Raw genomic sequence first — 17,306 nt, 5'->3', positions numbered from 1 at the left:
GCTTCCTCCTCTCTCTCTCTGCCTGCCTCTCTGCCTACTTGTGATCTCTGTCAAATAAATAAATAAAGCTTTAAAAAAAATAAAAAAGCCTTGTTTGCATCTCCAGTCCCAACCTTCTTTTGTTCCCAATATTGTATAGTGTGTGCTAATAATTTCCTTATTATATTGAGGCTTTGAGAAGAATTTACTAAGCCTTTTTAAAAGAATTTGACTTTTTGTTGGTTTCTATAGCTGTCCTTCCTGCTTTATCTTTATTATTTCCGTTTTTCTGCTCTCTTCGAGTTTTCTGATGGTCCTTTCCTAAAGTCTCAAATCAGACACTTATTTCATTGTTGTCAATCCTTCCTGTTTTTAATAAATGCATTTCAGGCTAGAATTTTCCCTCCAAGTTTCACTTTAGCTTTATTGTTATTCAGTTTAAAATATCTTGTAATTTCCATTATGAGGTTCTCCTTATCTCATGAATTATGTAGAAATGAGCATTTAATTTACAAAACGCATTGGATTTCCTTGGCCAACTTTTTATTGTTGGTTTCTGATTTTATGATATTGGGATTAGAGAACACGGTAGTGATACTGATTCTTTGAAAACATTGTCAACTTTCTTTATGCCAACTATGTGGTATTTTTTTTAAATCTTCCATTTGAGCCTGAAAACAATGGGTATTCTGTAGGAGGAGGGGTTGTGAAGTTTGTTTACCTAGTAGAGGAAGCTCCTTTAATTATATTGTTTAAACTTCCATATCCTTACTAATGTTTTGCTCCTTGAGTCATTGGTTTTATGAAAGTTTAATTAACACTTCTCACTTTGTTTATAGATTCATGACTTTCTCCTGACCATTCTGCCATATTTTCTCTATATGTTTCACCAAAATAAATATAAGCTCATGATACACATATATTCACGATTATTATATCTTCTTGGCAGATGTTTTCTTTTATGATTGTATGGGTTAGGGTTGGGCTGATCTTACAAAGATTCTAAAAACAGTGCTTTAAATAAGAGAGAGGTGTATTTTTGTTCATTTAGAAGTCTACAGCTGAGGGGTACCTGGGTGGCTCAGTGGATTAAAGTCTCTGCCTTTGGCTCAGGTCATGGTCCCAGGGTCATGGGATCGAGCCCCATATCGGGCTCTCTGCTTGGCGGGGAGCCTGCTTCCTCCTCTCTCTCTGCCTGCCTCTCTGCCTACTTGTGATCTCTGTCTGTCAAATAAATAAAATAAATAAAATCTTTAAAAAAAAAAGTCCACAGCTGGGAGTCCTATGGGGTTTTGGTACATGGGGGCCCCAGCAGGGCACGAGACCTACAGAAGAGAGTGGGGTTGGCATATTTATTCCCCAGCTCCTTCTGCCTGAGGTCACCCTTGCTCTAGAAGTTCTTTCCACTTGAGTACTGGTCACCTCTGACCCTGCAGGCCTATGGTGAAAGCTCTCCTGCTGCTCCCCCAGGCTCTTCCACTCTCCACTCTCCTGTGACTCCCCTACACCCTGCTTTGTCATTCGTCCTTTTGGAAATAAGCTCTGCCCAATTTCCCTAATTAGAGCATGCCATCTGTTTCCTGTTGGGGCCCTGAGTGATGCAGGCTGGCATCCTGTTTTAAGTCATTGATTGGGAATACCTTTAGGCAGGCGTGCACTCGCTGACACGTGCTGGACACAGGCCTCTTCTCTCTCTGTTCTCCCACTCCTGGCTCACTGGTCCATCTGCCTACTCTCGAGGACAATGGAGGCTGAGACCCTGGGTTCATGGCATCCAGGTCTCCAGAGCATTGCCCTGCCATGGGAAAAGGAGCGACTCAAAGCCCGTTGGTCACACCCACCTTGTTCATTTCAACACATGCGGGGTGTGGCTACTGGTCCAATGGCCAGAGCTGCCTCTCCCTGGACACAGTATCTTGGGGTCATGAGGACTCACTTTGGTCTGAGGATGCTTTACAATGTTAGAAAGGTCAATACTTTCACCTAATGCCTGTTGGCTGCTGCAGGACTGCGCCAGCCTGGCCCTTTAAGGTGACTTCGGATATCTCTGCCCTGATTCATGACAAACCAATTTCTTATGTCTGACTCTCAGTGGGCCTAGCTTGTTTTCCTCATTTCCTTAATCTTAGGGAAAGTCTCAGTGTAGGGCTCACAGGGATAGCACAGATTCCTGTTCCCATTGTACAGACTGGGAAACTGAGGTTCAGAGTGGAAAGTGAACTTCAGGGAGTCCAGGGGAGTTTGAGCTTGGGTCTGTCTGGCTCTGAGTTAGAGGCTTTCCAAGGGACGTGTGTGTTGCTGGGGGGAGACAGGATGGCCTGAGTAGAGACGGGAGGGGAGGATGGTGCCACAGGTCAGGGAACCCTCAGAGCCAAAGCCTCTCCTGGTCAGGCAGGGCACAGCATCTGGGGGAGAGGTGCAGAAGGCCAAGACTGAGATCTATTCCCAGTTCTGCCCCTTCCTTCTCTGTGCTCTTGGGCCAGTCTCCAGGCTTCACAGGGTAGTTATGAGGGAATGTATGTAAAATACACAGTACACAGCAGCTGCTCTGTTCCAGGAGTCTGCTTGGCCCTCTTATCTTTACTTTCTCCCTCTCTGGGCTGTGGCAGGCAATGTGTGGATTCAGCCACTAGGGGGCCCTGCTGCCAAGGGTAACCAGACCTCCTGGCCCTGCCAGGGTCCATCCATTCATTTACGGATTCCTTCACTCTTCTGGGTCTTTTCCGTGCCCAAGTAGTGGTTGGGGCGATACTGAGAGCACAGAGGGCAAGGCACAGCCCTGTTCTGGAGAAGCCTACAGTCAAGAAGGGGTACTGTGCTAGAGAAAATGGGGTGGTGGTGGGAACTCAGAGACTACACAGAGCCAGGAAGGCTTCTCAGGGGAAGCTTTTGAACTTGACTTTCCAGGATGGACAGCGATTTGACTCTGCAGACTCTGACACCTCCCCGCAGCCCCAGGCCAAGCCGACTTGAGTGTTCATGATCCACTTCTCTCCTCCCTCCAGGTGCCCCTGACCAGTAGCTTCTGTGAGCCCCAAACTTCACGTCCCTGTCATGTGTGCAGAGCTGGAGGCCACAGAGCCTGCTTGGGTAGGAGATGAAGCAGGGCACAAGGACAGGGCATCAGGGAAAACCCTGACAAATGAAGTTCTCTGCCACTTCCTAGCAATGTGTCCTTGGCCGAGGCACTTCACTTTCCCTCCGCCTCACCCTAACCCGGCCCCCAGCCTTGGTTTCCTCCCTGTAAATGGGGGTAATAACAGTCCTTACCTATAGTGCCCATGTCCAGCATGGCTCACTTGGCATCTGATCTACAAAGTGACATATTCTGTTAACCACCTCATTGCTGTGAGGTGTGAGCCAGGCTACGCCCCTTGGAACAGGAGGCAGGACCCTGCTCTGGAGGGGCTGCTCGAACTCAGCCTTACTTCACTTTGGGAAGAGACTGCCTGCTAGATTAGTGTCACAGAATTTTCAGTAAGCGGGTGGAATTCTAGAAGTTATCCCCTAGGGCTCAAGCAGCGAGGGAGAAGGAGGGGTAGGAATCCCTCTTTGAACTACAAAGTGTATCTCTCTAGCTTGATCTACAAATCCATTGGAAGGTGGTGTGGTCTGTATCCAGCTCAACCACTTCTCTGCTGCGTGACCTGACAAGTCACCCCCCCACCCCAGCCTCGACTTCCTTGTCAGTCAAATACCGGTAACAGCACTCCCCAGTGGTGGCAGACAGTGTTCTGCTATCTGCTCAGCTTTGCTCCCTTCCCCTGGAACAGAAGCCTTCTCCTTTTTGGGGATCTCCTCCTTCTCCAAACACTGTTTCCACAAGGACAGTCCCCGCTCCTATGATCCTGTCCCCCGGCCACTGGTGACTGGCCCATGGGTGGACACCTGACTCTAGCCAGGCCAATCAGAAGCCTTCCCTGTTTTGTTCTATTTTGAATCAGAACTGAGAAAATGCCTCCGGGCGGAAAGGCTCAGGAGTTGTCACTGGCCCCATGTCCTTCCTCATGGCCGTTAATCTGTAAAGAGAAAGGCAGAGGAGAGAGAGGAACAGTCAGGAGTCCCAGCAGTACTCGGGTCCCGGGTTCCTGCTGTGCTTGGACCCACGAGCTCTGCTCACAGTCTAGAAGTTCGCCTCTCCCTTAGATTCTGAGAGTCACCTCGGGTTGGCACTGCTTTCCAAAGTTATACTTTCTCCCAGGGATGTGTGTAGCATCAGATGAACTAAAGCTTGTGAGATGCCCAGCCCAGCCCAATGCTTGGCCCATGGCCGGCTCAGTAAGTATGAATTCCTTTCCCTTAATGGGCACCAGGCAAGGACAGGGCTTTGGCAAGATACCAGGAAGATATGAGGCATCCGGACTGGAGAAGCCATGTAACTCAGCAGCTCCAGGGAGATACTACGGTCAGGTGCCCTGGGAGCCCACAGAGACCCAGAGGAGACCAGAATGAATGGCTAAGCCGGAGTTTAGTAGATAAGAAAGGATGGGGCTAAGAAAAAAAATGTCCTGCCTCATCCCTTTGTGGAAGCAAAGGTTGTCAGCACATACTCTGTCTCTGCCAAGGATGTATGCTGGAGTCCCTGGTGGGCTGGAAGATGGGGGCCAGGAGAGCCTTTTCAGAGGAGGAATATTTCAGTGGAGTTTTAAAGGATGGATGAGAGTTTTCCAAACAGGGAAAGGACTTGGGAGAGACACTGGACTATCACTAGCAACCCCCACCCTACGAATACAAGGGTTAGTGTATTAGTGTGAGGAACGCGTGGGTTTGAATCCTGCGGTGACCAACCTTCAGACTCCTATGGTTCTGTTCCTTATCTGCAAAATATGGAAATAGGAGTTCGTCTGTTTCTAGGATTAAATGAGATCATATATGTAAAGCACTCAGAACAATGTGCTAACAGAAGGCTGTGGTTAAGCACTCAATATTTATTGAGCTCATTATGAAAAGCCTTTGCATTACCAAGCCCAACATCCTTAAAATGGTTATAGCTCTTGCCATTTATTGAGCCCTTAATAAGTTCCAAGCACTGTGTTAGATGCTTGGCACCCTTCATCTCCTGTGATCCTCCCAACACCACCAGGAGATGAGTACTGTCCATTAAAGAGAAAAACAGAGGCTCTGAGATGGTGAGATTACGCATGGCCAACAGAGCTGGGGTTCAAACCCAGGTCTGTCTAAAGACCTGAGCCCTTGGCCCAGAGAGAGGAAGGGACTAGCCTCAGGACACAAAGCAAGGGACTGGGGAGCCAGGATTTCTTCGGGAACAACCCAAGGGCAGGTATGGGTTGGGAGCCCTAGAAGGTGCTTTCCTCGCCTGTTCCCAACCACAGAGATCCAAGGGTGGCTGATGCCTCCGTTACTGAGGCACTCGCTCAGCCCTCCCCCACACCCTCTCCAGCTCCAGGGTGGCCGGGTGGGCCTATCGCCACAGGCAGGACTGAGGAAGGGCTGGGCCGGCCCCCCCTCCCTGGACCGCGCCTCCAGGCAGAGTTGACAGACCCGGAGCCTCGGGACGTGGCCGCGCCCCTGTTCCCCTCCCTTCCCCACCCCGCATTGCTTCCGCCAAAGGTCCTTGTAGAAAATTCCAGGCTGGACGGGGGATTTTCCAGTGGGGTGGGAGCAACTTGGCGCGTCCCGGAGGCCGAAGCCGCGCAGGGGGAGAGGTGGGCGGGTGCCGCCCCGCCGCCCCTACCCGGGACTCCCTGCGCGCCCTCGCGCGCCCTTGTCCCGGGGGCCCCCTCCGGCCTTGGCTCCTCGGGACGGGCGGGCCGGCCAGGGGAGCCGGCTCGGGACGTCCTGGCAAACAGGAAATGAGACAAAGGCGGCCGCTTATCGGGAGCCCCGCATTCTTTTCAGGTGATCCCGGGACGCGGCCAGCCCTGAGGGGCTGCCTGCCCAGAGGAGGACCTCCCGCTGCCCCCCCCTTGGGGGGGGGCCCTGCCTTCCGGTCCCCTGGGGTTGGGGGCCCGAGGACCACTGGGAGGCCCCAGGAGCCCCTGCCACCAGGCACAGCCTCCTGGGGTTCCTGGAGAGGAAGGGATGTCAGCGCTGGGAGTGCTGGGCTGGGCGGGGGTCTTGGGAGCCGGGTGGAGGGGGAAGAACAGGGCATAGTCACTCAACCATTCCATAAACGCTAATGTCACCTTCTACCAGGTGTGGGTATGGGGACCCCTGATGAACCAGACCCAGTCCCTGCCCTCAAGGAACTGACAGCCCAGAGGAGAAAGGCAGGTGCTCAGATAAGTGAAATACTGGGTGAAGGGCAGGGCCAGATGAGTCCAGGGTGGCTGTGCAGAGGCCCTGCTGGGGGCGGGGTATGGAGGCGCAGCGGGTGGTTTGGGAAAGCATGGGTCCCTTGCACAACACCTGGCACATGAGCAGCCCCTTAGGCTACTGGCCAAATGAAGGAATCCTGGAGCTGGCTTTTAAGAAGCACTGGGACAAGGGGTGGGTGGAATGGAAGGGCATCTAGACTGGGGAACAGCCATGTGCAAATGCCTGTTGGTGTGCATATGTGCCAGACATGTGGGGAGCAGTGGGGACTCCGGAGTTGCCTGTGTACAGGGTAAAGAAGCCCTGGCGAGGAGGCTGGGACTGTGGGTCCTGATGGCCTTGAAAGGTGGGCTAAGGACTGGGCTTATTTTGACCGCACTGGGAGCCTGGGGAAGTGGGGTAGAGAGAGGGCTCAGAGAGGCCCATCCAGTCCCGCCTGGGAACGCAGCGGGGGGTGGGGGTGGGGGTGGGGGGGGGTGGAGGCGGGCTTCGCCTGGGTGGCTTGGAGAGGCTGATCTACAGAGACAGAGGCTCCATCCTCTATGGGGCTGTGCCCCCCTTGCCTGCTGGGCACCGGCGCCAGTTCTGCTGATGGGTGGGTAGGGCTTCCCCCCACCAGGCAGCGCTGACTCAGCGTCTGAAAGGTGGTTCCCACGGGCCCATGTCTCTCTGGGGGCCAAAGGACATGCCATCCACGCCCCACCTCCAAGGGGGTCAGCGTCCAGGGCCCCTGGCGATTAGGGCTGAATGGAAGCTAAGATTTCTAATCTGCCCACCCCCTGCCAAACAGCAAGGCCGCAGGCAGTCCTTTCTGCTGTCTAGCAGTAAGCCACACCATCTCTGGGCTGGCTTTCCACTCCCCAAAGTTACAAGGTACCACAGTGATCAGTACTCTTTTTATTTTTAAAACAGTGAAAAGAAAAATAAATATATTTGGAGAATAGAAGTACAGGGGTGGGGTGGGATAGGGTGGTGGGGCTGGAGACTTGGGGGTGTCCTGGCTTCAGTGGTCTTAAGCGGGGGTGCCGGGGCCTGGGATCTGCAGGCCCACTCCTCCGGGGCCAGGTCCTGCCCAGTCCCCGCTGGGAGGTCTGGGGGCTCCACCAGCCTCGCCTGCCCTCCGCTCCCAGGCAGGGCGCTGCATCAGCGGAACCGCCCCTCGCTCGGGGGGATTAGACCCCAGGCGCCCGCCTGCGCCCCGGGGCCTCGTCGGGAGGGGCGGGGCGAGCGGAGCGGTGCCGCCCCCCAGGGGCTCTTCCGGCGGCTGGCCGGGCTCGGTGCCAGGGCCTCAGCGGTGCCCCATGTCCTCCATGCCCACACGGCCCCAGACGCCCAGCACGAAGCTCTCGATGTCGCACTCGTTGGCGCCGCGCACGATGCGAAAGTGGCCCCTCTCACCCCAGGCTGGGCCCCACGAGTTGGCCGCCGTCTGGGAATGAGGAGGGGCGGTGAGGGGGGGGGCCCGTGGGGGTGGGGGGAGGGGGAGGGAGGCCGCGGTCGCAGGGCAACCCGCGCAGGGACTCACCCAGTATTTGAGCGTCCTTCCATCGGGCAGCGTCTCCTCTCCCCACCTGGCGGGAGAAAGGAGCTGATTCCATCTGCTTTCAGGGGCTGGAACCCCAGGGGTCCCTTCCAGACCCCTCTCTCTACCTTCCTCAGTCTCCACCTCTGGAAGTCTGCGTACTCACACCCATGTGGGGGAGGGCACTGAAGGGATAACTGAAGAGGGTGAGCAGAGGAAACTTGGGCCCTGCTGCAGGGGCGGCATCCTGGGGACCAGTTCTCTGGGACCTCGCACATCTGCCTTCCCTCCCTCCTCTGCTTGGGGACCCAGGGACGGGTGGGTGCCGGGAACCAGGAGGAAGGGACTCCAAGAAGATGGGTACTTTGGAGGCCCCACACTCCCACTGCCAAGGACATTTCATCGGATGGACAACAGAAATCAGTGGGGCAGGCAGAGTTGGGGTGCTCTGATGGGGAGAGGCTGTGCTATGATGTTGTTGGTGCTATGATGGGGAGAGACTGAGCCACCCCTGGGATCTGTGTTTGTCTTTCAAAGGAGTTATTTTACCCCAGTGTGTAAGGAAGGAACAGTTCCTAGAAAACCTTTAAAGGCCCCCATCTCTCCGTGTGACCACTGGCAAGCCCCTCCTTTTATGTCTTGGTTTCCTCCTCTTTGAAATGGGTCTTCCCAGAGAGAGATGGTAGGGATTCAAGGCCAGCTCAGAGCTCCTAGTGCAAGCCCTGCTCCCCCATCCTCTTCTGCTCCCCCGAGCCCCTTACCCTGTGATCTTGACAGAGTGGGTTCCATGCCGGCGGTACCGCTCAGGTCTCCCAAGGCTCACTGGGGTGTGGCTGTAGATGCCACTCTGGTACAGAAAGAAGTCCTCGTGCACCTCCATGAGAGCTGTAGGCCAAGGTCAGAGTAGGGCTGGCTCAGCCCATCAGCACAGGTCTGGAGATACGCACCCAGACCCATACCAAGACCCTAAGTGCCCCGCACAGGGTGCTGTCTGGGGGGAGGGGACCGGGTTCCCCTGACTCCCAGCCCCGGTGGATTTGCTGCCCTGCCCAGTACAGTGCAGACCACTTGTGCTGTTGGGTGTGCCCAGTCTCAAGCAGACACAAGCTTTTGGAACCAGGGGGCAGGATGAAGGGCATTTACCTTGGACAGGGCCATTCTCCATCAGCTCCTTCATGATCTCCTTCTCCTGGAGGGTTGGGAGTGGGGAGGAGAGTCTCCATCAGGGCGAGGCTCTAGCCTCTCTGGCCAACCTTCCAGCTCCACCGCCTCTGCCCCCTCAACCAAGCACAAACTTACGTTGGAGCCGAGGCGATAAGCCGGAGTGACCTGGTAGATGTCATTGGCATGGGCATGGCTACTGGGGCACCGGGCAGTGGCCTGGCGCTTGCCCCGACCCATGGCCCGGCTATGCATCATACAGCGGGGTGCCGGGCCAGCCTCGTCCTGCTCATGGCCCACGAACGGGTAGCAGTGGTCAGACACGACCCTGGAGGAGAAGCAGGAGGGAGCAAGGAGAGTGAGCCTGATGAGCACGGCCCTGGCCCGTCCTGCAGGTTGCCCTCTTGAGGCCCCAGCCATACGTCCCCTTCCCTGCCCACCCTCTCTGCTGCTCACCCTCGGCGTCGCAGGAACCACCAGGCGCCGTCGAGACGGCCCCCGTGGCAGCCCCGCTGGTTGTGGGTGTCACAAGACAGCAGGTTCTGGGGCGACAGGACAGGTGTCATATGCCCCAGAGAGTGGATTGAGACGCGATCGGACGCCACGGCTGGTGGGGGGAGGCAGAGGGGAACGTCAGGGGGCCCTGGCCTTGGCCGTCCTTTCCCGCCACGCCGGCCTCTGCCCTTGGCCATACCTGCCGTGGAGAAGGCCCAGGAGCCCGCACAGTTGCCCTGGTCCAGAGGCTTATGGATCAGGTTGGGCCACTTCTCGGAGGCCTCGAAAGCTGTGGGCAGCACCTCCCCGGGGCGCAGCACTGTCTGCAAAGCAAGAGTCACTCTGTCTTCCTCCTGCACCTAACCCGGCCCATCCCTCGGGGCCCGTTGGCTACGGAAGGGCCACCGAGAGCCTTCTGTGCTTTGTTCTTGAGTACCCTGCTGCTGAGGGATTCCAGCAAGCTCCACGTGGGGAGGAGCCAAGCACCATTTCGCGCCTCCCCCATGTCAGGTGGGGGTGACTAGTCCCATGTACAGATGAGGCCAGCAGGGAAGCAGCCAGGCCCAGGTCACCCGCTCTCCATTGTTAACCCCTGCCTCGTTCTTCCTCTGTGCCTTCTGATCTGACACTTCCTTCTTCCTACCAGGACCTTGGGCTTCAGGCCTTAAAGGGCAGGGGAGGGAAGAAGGAATAAGGTCCTGTGACTGGGCAGGCGGCCAAGGCAAATAGCAGGAGGCAGAAAATAGCAGAGGCCCAGGGGACTGAGGGCAGGGGCAGGGTCTGGTCATCCTAGCCTTGAGCCCAAGTCCTTCTGCAGGGAGGGCTGATCTGGCCAAGGACGGCCTCCGCCCTGCCCACCACACTGCCCGCCATGGAGGCACAGACCCTGCAGCCTGTGCCCCAGCCCTGACCTGCAGAAGTTCCCCTTCCTTACCCTTTGACTGTTCCGGGTCTGGTTTCCCCTTCTCCCCACAGAGGATCTCACTGGTCGGAAGGGAGAAGCCCCCTCCTCCCTCGTTCCACACAGTCAGTATTTGTTTCCGAGAATTCTGGCTCTCTAGCCAGAGGACTATCTGTCCTTCTCTTCCCAAAATACCAAGGTGACCTCCTGGCCCCATGGGGTCTGACCCAGCTACACTGGAAGGAATAGCATTTTTCCCAGGCTGGGGAGGCCACCAAGGGGCTCATGCTGGGACCACAAAACTCAGAATCTGAGCATTAGTTCTTCTTGCACCATACTTCTTGTTATGGGCAAGAACTTAAGACCCAGAGAGGGTGAGTGATTTGTTCAGGAACACACAGCCTATTGGAGGGGGTTAGTCCCAGGCCCCTGGAGGAGTAGGATGCAGCGTGCCAGGATTCCTGGGGTCCCAAGCGATGGGGAGATGCAGGATTGTGGGCAAGGATGGACTTACGTGAATCTCATTCATATTGGTGACAGAAGAAGAAGGGCGCATGGTACCCAGGCGGTAGCGAATGCCTTCATCCAGGGTCATGCCCCAGAAGGCACTGTGGTTCCCAGCCCACCATCTGAAAGAGGAGGGATGGAAGTCACAGACCTGCCATGACTAGGGCTTCTGGATGTCCGTGCATGTACGTAGGAGAGACACAGACTGGCCAAGTGTCCATGTGCATGAGATCTGAGTGTGGATGTGCCTGACAGCCCAGGCATCTTGCGGGAAGGTATGTGTGTCTGTGCCCAGTGGGGACTTCTCCAGGGACCTCTTACCCGTAGTTGCCCTGGTTGATGGCATTGATCATGTCTTGGTCCACCAGGCATGGCTCCTGGTCACACTCCCACCGTCCTTGCTCCTGGCAGGTGCTAAAAGAGCAGGAGGGAAGGAAGAGGTGAGGGGGGCTGGGCATCCTCGGAAGGGAGGGGGCCTCAGAAGTCACCATGGCTTGAGATTCTGTGCTAGCGATTATGGAAGAACCCCTAGCTGATCCTGTTCAGCCTGGTGGCTTTCAATGTCAATTGCAAGTTCACAGTTCTCAAGTTTATATCTGCTGCCCAGATCTCTCCAGATCCAAGAATCTTGCTGCTACACAATACCACCACTGGGGGGGGGGGGTGCCTAACAGCACATCCTGGACCGAATTTCTGATCCCCTACTCCCATGCCTGCTCTCCTTACAGTCCGTGGAAGATGTCCGTCCTTCCTGAATCTCTGACCAAGAGCCGGGGAGTCACCCTTGACTCCTTACCCCACATACTGATCAGCTTGTTGGCTTTGCCTTAAAAACACATTCGGAATCCAAACCATGTCTCATCCCTCATGCAGCCATCATGGGCCAGTCACCCTTGCCCTGGATTCTGCTGCCGCTTCCCCATTGTTCTCCCCGCTTCTGCCCTACACCCCCACATCAGTATATTTTTAACACAGCTGCCGGGTGACCCTATTCAACCCAAGGCCTATCATGCCATCCCCCAGCCCAAGTCCCTCCTTTGGCTTCCCATCACAGACTAAGAGCCAAAATTCCCTGCCATGCTCACAAGACAGTCCCTGCACGATCTGTCCTGCTGTCCCCTCAGTGACCCCCTCCTCCAAGTCCTGGCTCCTGAGACCCCAGCCAGGCTGCTCCCCTGACTGTTCACCACAGCTGTGCTCCGGCCCCAGGGCCTTTGAGCTGCTCTTCGCTCCACATCCCTGAGGCTCCCCCTCACTTCGTCCAAGTCTACATTCAGAAGTCACCTTCTCAGGGACACCTGCTTTGGCTGCCTTCCTCTCCTGCTTTCGTGTTTCATTTTCTCCTTCGCGTGTCATGGCTACCTGATAGACTATGTATTTGGCTATCCACGCTCCTTATACCTGCTTCCTCATAGACACTAATGTCCTGGCAGGGTTTGTTTGGTAACTTTGGTGCCTAGAAAACTAAACCCAGCCCACAGCAGGCACCCACGAAATATTTGTTGGATGCATGAGTGACTGAGGCAGGGTCCTCAGGGGACTAAGAGCAGGGGTCCTGAAATTCAAGTCCTGGGCTCCGACCCTCGCTGAGGAGACCCTCGTTAATAAGCCCTCGCTGATGAGTCATGTGATCTCAGGGAACGTATTCAGACTTTCCCCTTGAAGTTCTTGTTTGTAAAACGAGGACAGGATGGGGCGCCTGGGTGGCTCAGTGGGTTAAGTCTCTGCCTTTGGCTCAGGTCATAATCCTAGGGTCCTGGGATCCAGCACCCCTGCCTCAAAATCAGGCTCTCTGCTCAGCAGGAAGCCTGCTTCCTCCTCTCTCTCTCCACCTGCCTCTCTGCCTACTTGTGATCTCTGTCTGTCAAATAAATAAATAAAATCTTACCAAAAAAAAAAAAAAAAAAAAAAAAAAGAGGACAGGAATCCTCCCCCGTTCCAGGGATTGAATGGCAGGCTTTTGTGAAGCCGGTAAAGCCATTATTAGCCCAGGGCCTGGTCCATCTTGGGTGCTCAAGAATCGTTATCTGCGGGATGCCTGGGTGGCTCAGTTGGTTAAGCAGCTGCCTTCGGCTCAGGTCATGATCCCAGCGTCCTGGGGTCGAGTCCCACATCGGGCTCCTTGCTCAGCAGGGAGCCTGCTTCTCCCTCTGCCTCTGCCTGCCATTCTGTCTGCCTGTGCTCACTCTCTCTCCCTCTCTCTCTGACAAATAAATAAATAAAAATCTTTAAAAAAAAAAAAAAAAAAAAAGAATCGTTATCTGCTATTAGGTGTTCCCGTTCTGGGAACCCCCAGGCTCCCCATCTCTTGAGTTTCAGGCTCCTGCCCTTGGGGCCTCCTCACATCCCCTCTAGGTGTATCTCAAACTTAAAATCGCCCTGACTGCCTTCCCTCAAAGCTGTTCCTCCCTTAACATCCTCAACTCAGGACAAGGTACCTTAGCCACCCGGGGGTTCAAACCAGAACTCGAAGCGTGTGCTGTACCCCTAGCTCCTGCGCCGCCATAAGTAGGTCCTGGGACGGTGCATCATGGAAGGTTCTGGACTCATGGGTCTCCACTGCCTCCACCCTCCTCCAGTCCCTTATCACCTGTCACCTGGACTGTGGCAATAGCTTCCTACCCAGGCTCCCTGCCTCACTGCCATCCACTGCGTACCCTGCAGTCCCTCCCCAGAGAGATCTTGCAGTGACATGTATCAGATTGTGTGTCTCTGACTGGCTCCAGCACGGCTTACGAGACCCCCGGACAACGTGGCCTGCACCTCCTCGGGGCTTCTGTCCCCAAGTCACAGCTCCAGCTGCAGTGAGATCTGTCCCACCTCCCAACCTTCCCATGAGCCTCTCTCCCCTGTTCCCTCCTTGTCTGCCCACCTCTCTGCTATCAGCGTAACCATCTCCCTTCCTGAGAGGCCTTCCCTTGCCGCCACTGCATTCTAAACCAGGGTCCCCCATTATTCCCTTTCCCTGTCACACTTGTCACGGGTTGTAAGCTGTTTCTCTGTGTGGAGGCTCCTTCATCATTAGACCAGAAGCTCCACTGCAAGGACCAGGACCGTCTGCCCCAGCGCAGTGTCTGGCACATAGTAGGTCTTTAATCGACGAACAGGGAATTCTGTGACTTTGATGCTTTTACAAGCTCATAACTCTGCTAAACTGCCTGCTTCCCCTGTTGCCTTTTAAGGAGCCTCAAGGGGAACAAACCCAGTATGGCTGGGCTCTGCAGTCCCCGGAGTGGGCGGGGCACTTTCGGGGAGGGCTGGAGGAGGCTGCCTGAGAGGGGAGGCTCTCCTCCCCTTCCCCTTCCTTCTCTGACTCTCGAAGCATTCCTCGAGGTCTCACACAGCCTGGAAGGCCCATAGGCATCGCCCCACACCCTCACTCAGGTGTCAAGGCGCAGGGAACCGGGCCACCCAGTGCGGGCAGTGGGCTGGTCACTCCTTTCCTGCCACCTCCCCCTTTGCTCCCAGGGCTGCCCAAGCAGGTCTAGACTGGGCTGGTGGCAGAGGTCCCAGCATTCCAGAGGGGCCCAGAGCGGCCAGGCCCCAGGGATAGGAGTGGGAAAGAGCTTAACCCATCAATGCCCAGAGGCATCCTATCAGGAGCAGCGGGATCATGCAGGCGTCCTCAGTCTTTCTGAACACACGTGTATGATTCACACGCGCTCCCCCCCACACACACACACATGTACACGCATTCTCTCAGCCGAACCTCACGAGTCCCCACTCTCCCTGTGACCCAGCACCCCTCACACGGGTGAGGCAATGGAAACAGCTTATGTGTAATGCATTCCAAAAATTTCCTCCTCTCTGGGACCTCCCAGTCCCAGGCAAAGAGGGCATGGGGTGGAGTGGGTGCAGGGCCACCTCCTCAAAGCCACGGGGTCCCCATTATTTCAATCAGGCACTCAAAGGCCTCCTATCCAACCCATCTCCACTTCCCATCTCAGGACGCAGACTAGAGTGGGGGGCGCCCCTGACCCTTCATCCTCCAGGTGGAATGGTAGGGAGGGGAATGAAGGGGAAAGGGGCCACATTCCTGGGAAGGCCCTGCTCCAGTTTGGCTGGCCTCCAGCTCAGTCTTCCCTGACCCTCATCCCGTCCAGGGCGGCGGATGCTGCAGTCAGAGGTTTCCTTCCTGGCGCCCCCTTTTCTAGATTCTCCCATGACACGGAGAAAGGTTGGGAGGGGCAGTAGCCCAGCCCGGGGCCAGGAGGGACAGGGGATGGCTCCCAGCTCAGGAGCCGTATCCGGGGCCAGGCATCCATGGCTGTCTGCTCCTGGGGAATGCGGTTAGTGTTTTCTAAACAATGGTCAGTGCTAAGCTGACAAGGTCAGGGTAAAAATCCCCGTGTTACAGATAAGGAAACTGAGGCTCAGCAAGTAAGTGACGAGGAAAGAACTGGAACCAAGTCTGGGGGGGGGGGGCACAGGGTCCACAAGGCAAAGATCCCTCCAAGCCCCCAAACACTCACCAGCGGTTACAGTTGTCCCAGTAGGTTCCCAGGACTGGATAGATGCGACTCCCGTGCGTACATCCTGGGAGGAGGGAAGAGGAAAATAGAAGTGGAACAAAGACCAGAGACGACGGCCTGGGAGGGCCAGGTCCTCAGAAGTCAGGTGTCCCGAATCCTCCCGAACCCACACATACACGCACGCACGCATGGCCCAGCCCTCACTGAAGCTAAGATCAAACTATAACTTCGTTAAGACCTCTCCCTGCAGGGTCACATTCCAACAGCTACCTGGGAAGTTCTGCGGTGACCCTAGCTCGGACCCTCTTGCTTCCCTTGGACGCCAGCCACAACATTCCTCGGATCCTTTGCCCTTTAAATGACTTGCAACTTGGAGATGGGGCAGTGGGAGGGGCATGGGGAAGCCAGGGCTCAGAGAAGGCAAAGGACTCCCCTAAGATAACACAGCACTTTGGGTTGACAACCCGGGTCTTCCGTGTCTCACCCACAGGCCCTCCGAATTGGGGGAAGGGATTCAAATGATTCCTCTGTGGGACAGGGACAAGGGCAGGGAAAGGATGGTGACGCAGGCTGAAAGCAGGAACAGATTCGCTCCCACCTCCCAGGTGTGACCAGCCACCTCCGGGAAGAGAATCCTGAGCAACGGCAGAGGAATGGCTTGGATGAGCCTGACCAACCCCCCTGAGGGCTTATCGGCCTGTGGGGTGAGTCAGCGGGGCGGGCGGCACCTTCCCCGTCTGGCAAGGAGACGGGACTGGGAGAAAGGGCAGCAGACTGCCTTTCTCCCGGGCCAGCTGGGAATCCCACTGACCAAGGATCTTCTCTTTTCCAGTCTCGCTGGAGGGATTCAAGTTAGACCAGAGCGGGACTTCCCAGAGGCGCAGGCAGACAGTGGGGCGGGGTCTCTCCCAGATTCTACAAAGCCTCCCCTGGAAATGTCAGTGCCTCCACCTTGCTCCTGAGCCCTGCTGAGTCTGGGGCTGGCAAAGCAACCCACCCTCCTGGCCATCTGGTGCCCACCTTGGATGGGGGGAAAAGGGGGTGGCACGCCGAGGCAGAAGTCCCAGAAGTCAGGGCAGCAGTCGGAGACGGTGCGGTTGCAGAAGAGGTCACAGTAACAGGTAGCACCCAAGTAGGGCAGGGCGCAGTCGTCGGCACGGCCGCGGCAGCACAGGTCCTGCTCCTGGCAGTACCGACCGCCCGCATCCCGGATGCCCCGCAGGTGCAGGCCCGGCGCTAGCTCGCGGCGCCCACGACCCCGCCGGGCACCCAGGGCCAACTCGCCAGCCAGCAGCAGCAGCAGCAGCAGCAGCCGCAGTGGACATCGCCACATGGTGCCTCCTGGGCCCAGGGAGCGCAGATGTCCGGGGTCAGAGGCGGTGGGCAGCAGACCTTCCCTGTCACCCGGGGCACTGATCTCCCAGCTTCCTGGGGCTGTGAGTCCGAGGGGATTCTGCGGGGGTGCAGCAAGTTCCAGGACCCTGATTCCTGCGTCCCCAGGCAGGAAGGGGATTGAGCGAGAAATGGAGCCCCTCCCTGACCTGCCTGGGGACCTTCAAGGACAGGAGGTGGGGACTGTGGTGATCTTGGTGCCCCGCTCAACACACGCCAGCACCTGTAGCCCGGACTGCGGTCTGCTCTCCCATCTGGGTCCCTCTGCCCCTCTGTCAGCCTCCATTTCTGACACGGGTCCCCCTGGCTTGTGTTCCTCCGTGTCCCTCTGCCCCCTCCGTTCTCCCTCTCTGTCAGCCCTCCCTGCTCCCTCCGCCTGCCCCCTCCTCTCTGGTCCTTCCTTCTGAATACCTCCCCTCCACGCGAGGGAGCATCCCTACCTGGTGACGGCTTTGCTCAGGCTTCCCCACGCGCCTCCACCTCCAGGTTCCTGCCACCACGGGACACTCGAAAAGTCAAGGGAGGAGTGCGGGGCGGGACCGCCTTTTGTACCGCCCTGCCCCTGCCCGCAGCGCCGCCCCGCCGGGCTGGCCCGGGCCGC

The 17,306-nt window shown here is 56.5% G+C and overlaps 1 protein-coding gene across 1 annotated transcript; it reads right to left on the bottom strand.

Annotated features, from left to right (window-relative positions):
* Positions 1 to 7,137: 7,137 nt before the first annotated feature.
* On the bottom strand, positions 7,138 to 16,646 carry TINAGL1 (tubulointerstitial nephritis antigen like 1). The gene is made up of 11 exons (XM_059136179.1): positions 16,334 to 16,646; positions 15,314 to 15,377; positions 11,163 to 11,255; positions 10,849 to 10,963; positions 9,633 to 9,756; positions 9,395 to 9,545; positions 9,077 to 9,266; positions 8,921 to 8,966; positions 8,539 to 8,662; positions 7,781 to 7,826; positions 7,138 to 7,684 (listed from the first exon to the last, which is right to left on the bottom strand). The coding sequence occupies exons 1-11, from the start codon at positions 16,644 to 16,646 to the stop codon at positions 7,544 to 7,546; spliced, it is 1,407 nt and encodes a 468-aa protein (XP_058992162.1). The 3' UTR covers positions 7,138 to 7,543.
* Positions 16,647 to 17,306: the final 660 nt, after the last annotated feature.

This window comes from Mustela lutreola, chromosome 10 (genome assembly GCF_030435805.1).
Source record: "Mustela lutreola isolate mMusLut2 chromosome 10, mMusLut2.pri, whole genome shotgun sequence".
Classification (NCBI taxonomy): Eukaryota; Metazoa; Chordata; class Mammalia; order Carnivora; family Mustelidae; genus Mustela; species Mustela lutreola.
Note: the sequence above shows the minus strand (reverse complement) of the source record. Positions and strands in the feature narration are given on the sequence as shown.